This window comes from Chiloscyllium punctatum, chromosome 44, assembly GCF_047496795.1.
Source record: "Chiloscyllium punctatum isolate Juve2018m chromosome 44, sChiPun1.3, whole genome shotgun sequence".
Taxonomy (NCBI): domain Eukaryota; kingdom Metazoa; phylum Chordata; class Chondrichthyes; order Orectolobiformes; family Hemiscylliidae; genus Chiloscyllium; species Chiloscyllium punctatum.
In genome coordinates, this window is record NC_092782.1 from 12,295,078 (window position 1) to 12,307,395 (window position 12,318).

The 12,318-nt window shown below is 46.0% G+C and overlaps 1 protein-coding gene across 2 annotated transcripts in view; it reads left to right on the plus strand.

Annotated features, from left to right (window-relative positions):
• The window catches only part of LOC140466722 (solute carrier organic anion transporter family member 1C1-like), a 53,358-nt gene that overhangs the window by 23,561 nt on the left and 17,479 nt on the right, over positions 1-12,318 (plus strand). For both annotated transcript variants that reach the window (XM_072562239.1, XM_072562240.1), the window contains one exon: positions 349-544. In XM_072562239.1, the coding sequence (XP_072418340.1) occupies positions 349-544 (196 nt within the window). The remainder of the gene's footprint in view (positions 1-348; positions 545-12,318) is intronic.

The window sequence follows — 12,318 nt, forward strand, 5'->3', positions numbered from 1 at the left end:
TGGCAATACAGTATGTAAAGGATCATTAGCGTGCTATCATCCCAGATGAGACAATCAGTGGCTATTAGCTTCTGTACTCATTAACCACTCCAATTACTTCACTTGGTGGAAAATGATCAGCAAGCTAGAGCATTAAAAAACGCTAGTAAACCTCCCTTTCCCCCCCCCCTCCCCCCCCCCCCCACCTAGTTGCTATCTGCTATCCCATCTGAACATCTTAATTACTGACGCTGGGCAGGGGATCAGGCCGTACGAAACCAAACCTCAAGGTAAGCGAAAGCACAACTATGTGAAACAAAGTCCGCTGGTTGGAGTAATAAGGTGCTAACTTTGAGCATCTTTGTCCAGGGCTTGTCAATGTTCCTCCCATGGCGATTGGAATTTTCTGCGGTGGGCTGGTGATGAAGAGATTCAAGATAAATGTGATTGGAGCGGCGAAGTTCTGCATTGGGACGGCTGTTGCTTCATGGATGCTTCTTGTCTTATATTTTACAATGGGCTGTCAGAAGACACCAGTCGCGGGTTTGACAGCCTCCTATGTCGGGTAAGTATTGTTCCAGGAAAATAATCAAAGCAATAGCAAAGCAGTTGCAGTGTATCTGTGTGCACATGTATTTGCACCTCGTGGCTTGTCACATAGATGGGTATTCAAAGCTATCCATTAATGGCATTATTTATTTATATATATATTCATCTTTAACTATGGTGGTGGATCAAGGCAAGGCATCGCTGAGGTTGAACAAAGCAGGAAGAATTTTTTTTGGCAGCGCAGTCTTGATGGGTTGAAGATCCTCTTCTGTACTGTATGATTCTAGGATTCTAGCATGGCACTAAGCTTGCTTTAAGAAAATAAATTAGACGGAGTCTTGCATTTATTTACGTGATTACTTACCTCGGCATTCCAAAGCAGCTTACATCCAACATGGTCTTCTTCAGCAGAAGCCCCTGTGTCTCCTTGACAAGGTGACACCAGAGTTACCCTACCCAGTGCCTCTCTGCGTGTAGCCATCACCTTCCTGTAACTTACACACCGTATCAGTGTCTAACCTGCTGTGTGAAATTGAATAAGAGTGATTGTCCATCATCTCTGGTCTTCACCCTATTCCTCCAATAGAATCATAGCATCCCTACAGTGGAAGCAGACCATTCAGCCCATCAAAACGACACCAATCCTCCGAGCAACATCCCACTCAGACCCACCCCCCAAACTTTCCCTGTAACCCTGCATTTCTTATGGCTGGCCCACCTGGCCTGCACATTGCAGGACACTATGGGCAACTTAGCATGGCCAATCCACCTAACCTGCACACCTTTGAACCATGGGAGAACAGCGGAGCAGCCAGAGGAAACCCAAGCAACCCACAGAGAATGGGCCAATGCCACTTAAATAATTGCTCAAGACTGGAATTGAACCTGAGTCCCTGGCATTGTGAGGCAGCAGTGCTGACCACTGAGCCACAAAGCTGCCCTGGTTTGATGTCACTTCAGAAAGGTGGTACACAGTGCAGCATTCTCTGAGTATTGCCCAAGTGCAAGGTTCTAGTCCGTGGAAATGGATTTGAATTCAAACCCATGAATCTCTGGCTCATCGGTGACCGGCACTGAGCGCAAGCTGACCTAGATGAAAGCTGTAGATTGTGAGACAAATTAAGAACGGAAGAAGAAAAATGTCCCACAAGTTTTCAGCACTTGGAACAAGTGAGTGGTAAAGTGTCTCTGTGATAATCCTGTGGGGATGCAACAAAGAACAAGAAGGTGCAGATGTTAACAGATTAACAGGAGAAAGAGAAGATACTTGCCAAATAACATGAATGATATATTGGCTGGAGATGAAATAAGACAGATTCTGACACACAGAGGAACAGAGGGGTTGCAGATCCATATGAAGGAAGGATAAGTCTTAAAGTATCTCACACAGGAATGCAATAGAGTTACATGAATATAGTGCTCAGATAAAGGAGCAACAGTGAAGCCCGGGCCAGATTTGTACTTCAGAGTCAAGATTAGAGTGGTGCTGGAAAAGCACAGCTGGTCAGGCAGCATCTGAGGAGCAGGAAAATCGACGTTTTGGGCAAAAGCCCTTCATCAGGAACTGTGCCCAGGGCTTCTCTCTTTCTGCTCTTCAACTTCAACCTGTAAGCATGTGTTCCATTTATACCGGGCTTTAAAGGGCGTTTGCATCTTGGGACTGCTGTGTATATTCAGAACATCATAATTATGTCTAGTTGGATAGGGTGAGTTCTGCAGCGGTTCTTTATTCTGTTCTTTGTGTTTCATTGCGTAATTTTGTGAATAAATTTTTGTCTGGCTTAAAATCTAGTCATCAATCTCGCTATCTTACTCTGGGTGATTTTCACTGTACACTTACCAAAACAAATTGCAAACTTACGGTCTGAGCTGTCTGCTTAAGAATGTTTTGAGTGGTCTGGCTGAGTCCATCACACCTCTTTGTGTGTGCTCCATATGTAATTAGCTTCATTTTCTCTTCAATGTTGCTCCATTAGGTTTTGTGAAATCATAACTTCTCGGCCCACTGCAAACTTTTAGGTATCTCTGCAGGTAGGTGACCAGGGAAGGGTTCCTTCTGTCTAATATGCAGATTAAACCATTCTGCACTTGAATGTCATTCACGTACCAGCTTCATTCTGTTTCGCACTTTGAGAAGTTTGACTTTTTCAGGGAACCTGGGCAGGTGATTGAGTTGTTCTAAGTTGCCTTCCAAGCAGGATCTCTGCTAGTGATGGTAAGCCCATATGCAAAAATATGGCACCTAGTTATAAAATAGCAAAAGAAAAACGTAGTTTTGTCACTCCACAATTTGTGTTTAGTGTTTTAATGGAGCCAATTTTGACATGGAGAGAATATTAGGATTTGGGAGAATGTGGTGAGCTTGTAACATGATTTACATTCCATGTGACACCCTTTTTCCGAAAAGCTCTGATTGTATACTGCAGCCCATTGTTAGATATGGTCTCTTCAAAACAGACTGAATAATGTACTCATTCAGTCTACTATGCCTATTGGAAAAGTAGTCAGTGACTCAGAGAATATTGTCGGAGAAAGTGAGGACTGCAGATGCTGGAGATCAGAGCTGAAAATGTGTTGCTGGAAAAGCGCAGCAGGTCAGGCAGCATCCAAGGAGCAGGAGAATCGACGTTTCGGGCATGAGCCCTTCTTCAGGAATGAGGAAAGTGTGGCAAGCAGGCTAAGATAAAAGGTAGGGAGGAGGGACTTGAGGGAGGGGCGTTGGAAATGCGATAAGTGGAAGGAGGTTAAGGTGAGGGTGATAAGGTGAGGGTGATAGACCGGAGTGGGGGGTGGGGGCGGAGAGGTCAGGAAGAAGATTGCAGGTTAGGAAGGTGATGCTGAGTTCGAGGGTTGGGACTGAGACAAGGTGGGGGAAGGGAAAAGAGGAAACTGGAGAAATCTGAGGTCATCCCTTGTGGTTGGAGGGTTCCTAGGCAGAAGATGAGGCGCTCTTCCTCCAGCCGTCGTGTTGCTATGGTCTGGCAATGGATGAGTCCAAGTACCTGCATGTCCTTGGTGGAGTAGGAGGGGGAGTTGGAGTGTTGAGCCACGGGGTGGTTGGGTTGGCTGGTCCAGGTGTCCCAGAGGTGTTCTCTGAAACGTTCCGCAAGTATGCGGCCTGTCTCCCCAATATAGAGGAGGCCACATTGGGTGCAGCGGCTGCAATAAATGATGTGTGTGGAGGTGCAGATGAATTTGTGGCGGATATGGAAGGATCCCTTGGGGCCTTGGAGGGAAGTAAGGGGGGAGTTGTGGGCGCAAGTTTTGCATTTCTTGCTTTTGCAGGGGAAGGTGCCGGGAGTGGAGGGTGGGTTGGTGGGGGATGTGGACCTGACGAGGGAGTCATGGAGGGAGTGGTCTTTTCGGAATGGCTGATAGGGGAGGGAAGGGAAATATATCCCTGGTGGTGGGGTCCGTTTGGAGGTGGCGTAAATGACGACAGATGATACGATGTATATGGAGGTTGGTGGGGTGGTAGATGAGGACCAGTGGGGTTTGGAGGGGCGGGGCTCAAGGGCAGAGGAGCGGGAAGTGGAGGAGATGCGGTGGAGAGCATTGTCGATCACATCTGGGGGGAAATTGCAGTCTTTGAAGAAGGAGGCCATCTGGGTTGTACGGTTTTGGAACTGGTCCTCCTGGGAGCAGATGCGGTGGAGACGAAGGAATTGGGGATACGGGATGGCGTTTTTACAGGGGGCAGGGTGGGAGGAGGTGTAGTCTAGGTAGCTGTGGGAGTCGGTTGGTTTATAGTAAATGTCCGTGTTGATTCGGTCGCCCGAGATAGAAATGGAGAGGTCTAGGAAGGGGAGGGAGGAGTCTGAGATGGTCCAGGTGAATTTGAGGTCGGGATGGAAGGTGTTGGTCAAGTGGATGAACTGTTCAACCTCCTCATGGGAGCACAAGGCCGCACTGATACAGTCATTGATGTAGCGGAGGAAAAGGTGGGGAGTGGTGCCAGTGTAGCTGCGGAAGATGGACTGTTCCACATATCCTACAAAGAGGATAGCCCTACATAGCTGGGGCCCATGCGGGTGACCATGGCTACTCCTTTGGTTTGGAGGAAGTGGGAGGATTGGAAAGAGAGGTTGTTCAGAGTGAGGACCAGTTCAGTCAGTCGAAGGAGGGTGTCAGTGGAAGGGTACTGGTTGGTACGGCGGGAAAGGAAGAAGCGGAGGGCTTTGAGTCCTGCGTGATGGGGGATGGAGGTGTATAGGGACTGGATGTCCATGGTGAAGATAAGGCATTGGGGGCCGGGGAAGCGAAAATCATGGAGGAGGTGGAGGGCGTAGGTGGGGAGTTCTTGGACTAAGGGGGACAGGACCGTGTCGAGGTATGCAGAGCTGAGTTCGGTGGGGCAGGAGCAGGCTGAGACAATGGGTCGGCTGGAGCAGTCAGGTTTGTGGATTTTGGGCAGGAGGTAGAAACGGGCGGTGCGGGGTTGTGGGACTATGAGGTTGGAGGAGGTGGATGGGAGATCCCCTGAGGTGATGAAGTTATGGATGGTCTGGGAGATGATGGTTTGGTGGTGGGAGGTGGGGTCATGGTCAAGGGGGCAGTAGGAGGAGGTGTCCTTGAGCTGGCGTTTAGCCTCAGCGGAGTAAAGGTCGGTGCGCCAAGCTACTACCGTGCCTCCCTTGTCTGCCGGTTTGAAAGTGAGGTTGGGGTTGGAGCAGAGGGAGTGGAGGGCTGCACGTTCCAAGGGTGAGAGGTTGGAGTGGGTGAGAGGGGTGGACAGGTTGAGGCGGTTAATGTCACGGTGGCAGTTGGCTATGAAGTGATCGAGGACAGGTAAGAGGCCTGCACAGGGTGTCCAGGTGCATGGGGTGTGTTGGAGGCAGGAGAAGGGGTCGTCAGAGGGTGGGCGAGAATCCTGGTTGAAGAAGTAGGCGCGGAGGCGAAGACGGCGGAAGAATTGTTCAATGTCTCGCCGCGTGTTGAACTTGTTAATCCGAGAGCGTAGGGGAATGAAGGTGAGGCCTCTACTGAGGACTGATCTTTCATCCTCAGAGAGGGGTAGTTCTGGAGGGATGGTGAAAACACGGCAGGGCTGGGAGCTAGGGCCTGGTGTGGGGCTGGAGCTGGGAGTGGGGGCGGGGTTAGGTGTGGGGGCAGGAATCGGGGAGGGGTGGGGTTCGGCGTGCGGACAGAGATCAGCGTGGGGGGCGGGGTTAGGCGTGGTGACGGAGTTCGGCGTGGGGTCGGAGATGCATGCGGCGTGGTCGTTGTGCAGGTGAGTGATGTCACTGGGGGCAGAAGTGGCTCGCCATGTTTGCTGAATCAATCTGTTATGAATTTGGACCAAGGTACTGATGGAATCTCATAAGGGTATAATGTTTCTGTGTGCTGCTGTGGCTGGTGGCTCTGACTTGCCTTGCTACCCTCACTAACGTCTCAACGTCATTCTCGATCCCTGGCCAATACACAGCATCCTAGTTCAGGCATTTTGTTTGTTCTACGCCCCTGTATCTCTGATGTCGCTGTGACATTTTATGCTGGTCAAAAGTTTCAGTTGTAAACACCTTTTTCACTTTCAAAATTATACCTAGTTTATCTCTGATGGCAAAATGCAGTCGAGAGTGTCTGGCACTCACTGTAATATGTCAGGCCATCCTTCTATGATAACTTTCCATCATACATTCAGTCATGAATCATTAGCTGTTTCTTCCTCAAATTGGCTTCATTGGTGCTGGATCAAAATCCATCAAATCGACATTAAGCCCAACTTCCACCTCAATACTCATGCCCTCTACTTGTAAATCCAGTAGAATGGGATTCAGATTGGGTAATCTGCTCAGTGTGCCCAATGTAGTTACTTTGGTAGCAGGTTTTAGATTAGATTAGATTACTTACAGTGTGGAAACAGGCCCGCCGGCCCAACAAGTCCACACCGCCCCGCCGAAGCGTAACCCACCCATACCCCTACATCTACATCTACATCTACCCCTTACCTAACACTACGGGCAATTTATCATGGCCAATTCACCTGACCTGCACATCTTTGCATCTAAGTCAGGCCCTTATTCTACCAAAAATAGTGCAGTGATAGACTTGCACCAAGTCATTTCTGATGGTTAGTGGTTGGTCTCGAAAGTGAATTGCTTCCCAGACAAGAGTATATGGAACTCTATGATATTGATTTCCACAGCAAGTATTCCAAACTCTATGTTGAAATAATTGGATTGAGTTTTGGATATAAATGCATTTGGTTTGCCACCTTGCATAATGCATATTCCTGGCTGTTTCTGAGATGCAATGACTGCCAGGAATGTCATCTTTGTTGGCTGGTAATACTGTAGGATGCTTATAATGCTTATTTGAGTGATTTGATTATGTGTTGATAGTCCTGCTGCCATACACATTGGGATGCCATTTATTAAGATCTCCCATTGTTAAATAATGATGCTTTGTCAGAAACAATTCGCAGGTATGGTGCTATAGCTGAAGATATCTAAAATATCTCTGAAAGGTTGTTTTTATCTTGGGGAGTATGCATGTGTTATGGATCATCAGATTTGCCTGGCTCAAGACAAATCTCATTATCATAATGGATAAAGCCGAAATAGTCAATCTGACCTACACTGACCTGGCACTTTTTGCTGTTGAAGATGTGACCTCGTGGCAAGTTTCCTCCATCAGTGAGTGTAAGCCCTTTACCAGATTATAATCAGGAGAGCAGGACTAAGAAACATGGCAAATAGGTTTCTGGAAAGGATACCCATACTTGAGCCCTAGTCAGTTGGCCACATAGCTACGAAGAGGTAGCAGTGGCCAGGGTTGTGCCTAGGATGGGTGCAGGAGGGAGATGCAAGGAGAATCAGAGTTTGAAAAGTGCAGAAGCACCAACAGAAATTGCTGGAAAAAACTCAGCAGGTCTGGCAGCATCAGCCTCAGAACTCCTAGGAAGGGTAACTAGACCTGAAACATTAGCTCTGACTTCACTCCACAAGTGCTGCCAGACCTGTTGAGCTCTTCCAGCAATTTCTGTTTTTGTTCCTGATTTCCAGCATCTGCTGTTCTTTCGGTTTTTACTTGGAAGAGAGAGTGTTCACCGAGAATTGTATTGTTGACATTGGCTGCAGAAATAGGAAGTCGCTATTATCCAAGGGACAGTGCCTGATTGGAAATTTGAGCACAAGAATGAGAGATTTAATATAGAGGCATTGTCTGACTGGGGTATAATGTAGACCAGTGAGTGTGGGAATGGGGGAAGGAGTGCTGGCTGAATAGGACTTGGTGCAAGTTAGAATTTGGGCTGCAAAACTTTACAAGAACTTTTGTTAATGGAAGGTGGGTGATGGGAGGCTAGCCAGGAAAGAATTGCAACATTCAAGTCATTGGAAAAAAGAGACAACTTAACATTTCAGATCTCGTCACCTTGTCAGAACTACTCAAATGTAGATGTCTAATTTGATTTCCATCATCTGATCATATTTCATGTCATGACTAATGTTCTTCAATTTCTATGCACTTCTGGCATGCAACAAGGCAACATTAGCACTAAGATCTGCATCATCTTTAAATTGCCAACAGGTTAATGGTCCACCCACTGTGACATTTAAACATGTGCTGCATTGCATTCTTTAATAACATTTTGAATAATTATGGTGAAGCGTTTCACTATATTTATAAATGACAGAGATGAAGGAATAGAGAACCATGTTTTTAAGTTTACTGATGAAACCAAGTGAAACAACATAGTAACTAATATGGTGGGTGCAAAAAGTTGCAAGGAGACAACGAGAGATTAAATGAATGCAGGGCAGAACATGAGTGAGTGTGTGTGGCAGTTGGAGATCAATGCAGGAAAGGTTTGGGTCATTTTGGACTTCAGCAAGATAGATCACAGCACTTTCTATTTGGTAAGAAGTGAGAAACTGTGAAGGAGCAGAAAGATGCAAGGTTGCTAATCACTGAAACTTAGTGGACAGATGCAAAAATGAAATTCAAAAGGCCAATGGAAAGTTGATCTGTATTTCAAAGGGGCTAGAATTTAAGGAGATGTTAGCAATGATACAGTTATATAGAGCTCTATTTATACCTAATTAGTTTTAGTTCTGTTTACCTGCATCTCAAGAAGGATAAATTAGCCTTTGATAGAGTGCAACACAAATTCAGCAAAATGATACTGCGTCTAAAAAGTTTAATGTTTGAGGATAAGTTATAGAAATCAGGTTTGCATTCCCTTGGGTATAGAGTATTAAGAACTGATACAAAAGCGAGGTGATGCATTTAGGCAAGACTAATTCTGGAGTGAATTATACAATGAAAGGAAGAGCCTTGAGAAAAGTTGATGGGCAGAAAGATCTGGGAGTGCAGGTCCATTGTACCCTGAAGGTTGCTGCACAGGTGGATAGAGTGGTCAAGAAGGCATATAGTATGTTTGCCTTCATAGGACGGGGTATTGAGTATAAGAGCTGGCAAGTCATGTTAATATTGTACAAGACATTGGTTCGGCGACATTTAGAATACTGTGTATAGTTCTGGTCGCCACATTACCAAAAGGATGTGGACGCTTTGGAGAGGGTGCAGAGAAGGTTTACGAGGATGTTGCCTGGTATGGAAGGTGCTAGCTATGAAGAAAGGTTGAGTAGGTTAGGTTTATTTTCATTAGAAAAAAGGAGATTGAGGGGAGACCTGATTGAGGTTTATAAAATCTTGAAGGGTATAGACAGGGTGGACGGAGATAAGCCTTTTCCCAGGGTGAAGGATTCAATAACGAGAGGTCACACTTTCAAGGTGAGAAGTGGAAAGTTTAAGGTGGATACACGCAGCAAGTACTTCACACAGAGGGTGGTGGGCGTCTGGAACACGTTGCCAGCAGAGGTGGTAGAGGCAGGCATGGTAGATTCATTTAAGATGCGTCTGGATAAATGCATGAGTAGGTGGGGAGCAGAGGGATACAGATGCTTAGGAATTGGGCGACAGGTATAGACAGTACATTTGGATCAGCTCAGGCTTGGAGGGCCGAAGGGCCTGTTCATGGGCTGTACATTTTCTTTGTTCTTTGTTCTTGATTTAAAGTGTTTAATATTTCATAGGGTACATATGGTGAAACCAATTCTTTTGGTAGATGAGTGCAGTACCAGGGGACTGAACATTAAAGTCAGAGCTAGACCATCCAGGGATGATGTTAGGAAATGCTTTACAAGTGCTTTACAATAGAAACAGTTTGAATGAGCAGAAGTTTTCAACTAACTATTGGGAAAATCAAGTCTTCTGCTGCTGTCAGGAAGTTCATTTGCTAGCTTCTGACTCCACTACTCTGCTCGACGCTGAGGCAGACTCTGTGCAATCCTAATGTCATTCTAAATGCTAGAATGAGCTTCCAAAATCATACCCACATCATCAGTGGGGCTATCTGTTTCCAATTTCATAACTTTATCCCTGTCTCAATTCATCTGTTGTGACTCTCATCTGTGCCTTTATTGCCTGTAGACTTGACAATTCTAACACAATTCTTTTCAACATCTTCCATCCTCCATACATTTGCGATGATCCAATATTGGTTCCTGCACCAGCTGAAGTTATTATGAAGGTCTCACCTTCTCACCCTTGCTCCTCACCTGAGGCACGGTGACATTCAGGTTAAACTCACCATCTGTCATCTCTCTCTCGTGAGAGAGCAGCCTTTTGATCCTCTGGAACTATTGTAACTTTACCTAATGCCCATAGTCTAACACGTCCATGTTCCGATCACTCAACATCTCTGTGCTCACTGACTTACATCAAGATCTGACTAAGCAATATCTTGATGACAAAATTCTCATCCTCGTTTTTAGATCCCTCTGTGATCTTGGTTTTGACTATCTCAGTAACATTTCCCAGCTCTATGACCCTCGAAATTATTTCAAATCCCTCCACCACTGGTGACAGTGCCTTTAGCTGCTCAGCTTCAAGTTCTGGAATTTCCTGGCTTAACTTCACAGCCTCTCTCTCTCTCTCTTGTTCCTGCATATTTCGCTCCTTAATCCTGTGGCCAAGCTTCTTTGAGTTGTCATCCCTTATATGACCTATATGGTTCAACATCAAATTTCGATAAGACTGATGTGAATCATTTTGGAATTATTTTTACCTTGAAGGTGATACATAAATGCAAATTTTTGCCATTTTTGATATTCACACAAGGGTAGTGGAGATCTGGACCACTGTACCCACCAAAGCAACAAGGTGACTCAGTGGTTAGCACTGCTGCCACACAGGGACCAGCATTAGATTCCATCCTTGGGTAACCATCTAGAGTTTGCACATTCTCCCCTTGTCTGCGTGGATTTCCTCCAGGTGATCTGGTTTCCTCCCACAGTCCAAAAAGTGCAGGTTAGATGGATTGGCCGTGCTAAATTATCCCATAGTGTCCAGGGATGCAGGCTAGGTGGATTAGACATGGGAAATGCAGGGTTAAAGGGATAGAGTGTGCTGGGTGGGATGCTCTTGAGAGAGTCGGTGTGGATTTGATGAACCGAATGGCCGAATTCCACTCTGTACAGATTCTGGGATTCTATGAAACCTTGATTTGATTTATTGTCGTCACATGTACCTAGAGAGAGAGAAAAGTTTTGTTTTGCATGTGGTACAGGCAGATCATACTATACAAAGTGCATTAGGGTAATAGAACAGAGCAACAAATACAATGTTACAGCTGCAGAGAAAGTGCACAGAGAATGAGATCAACATGAAATTTAAAATTTGAGAGGTCTTTTCAGAAGTCTAATAACAGAGGGGAAGAAACTATTCTTGTATCTATTCATGTGTACATAAACTGGGGTCCCAGGTTCGATTCCAGCCTCAGGGTGACTGTGTGGAGTTTGCACATTCTCCCCATGTCTGCATGGGTTTCCTCCTGGTGCCCCAGTCCAAAGATGTGCAGATTAGGTGAATTTGCCATGCTAAATTGTCCTATTGTGTTACAAGCATTAGTCAGAGGGAAATGGGTCTGGGAAGGTTACTCTTCAGAGGGTCGGTGTGGACTGGTTGGGCCAAAGGGTCTGTTTCCACACTGTAGAGAATCTAATCTAATTTAATCTAATCTTCCCAATGGAAAATTATGGAAGAGATTATAACTGGGTGGGAGGATTATGTTGATTGTATTTCCAAGGCAGTGGCAAGTAAAGATAAAAGGAGAAAGTGAGGACTGCAGATGCTGGAGATCAGAGTCAAAAAGTGTGGTGGTGGAAAAGCACAGCAGGTCAGGCAGCATCCGAGGAGCAAAAGAGTCAACGTTTTGAATATAAGCTCTTCGTCAGGAATGTGGGGCTGGGGGGTACCCAAGGGAGTTGAGAGGTAAATGGGAGGGGAGTGCTGGGGGAATGCGATAGGTAGATGAAGGTGGAGGATGCTGAGTCAGAGTGGAGGTTGGAGTGGATTAGTGGGAATGAAGGTGGATAGGTAGGACAGTTCAAGAGGGAACTGGGATGAGATAGGGGGAGGGAGATAAGGAAACTTGTGAAATCAACGTTGATTCAGTGTGGTTGGAGTGTCCCAAGGCAGAAGATCAGTCATTCTTCCTCCAGCCGTGGGGTTGCTTGGATTTAGTGGTGGAGGAAGACCAGGACTTATTGTCGTTGGCGGAATGGGAAGGGATGTTGAAGTGGTTGGAGGGTTGGATCTGGGATAAGGAAGTATCGATAGAGTTGATGGATGGAAGGCTGGTTTCCATATTGGGCTGGACTGTGTTCACAATTCTGTAGTTTTTTGCAATCTTGGGCAGAGCAGTTGGCAAACTACATTGTGATGCATCCAGATAGAATGCTTTCTATGGTGCACCTGTAAAAATTGGAAGAGTCCTTTTGGACA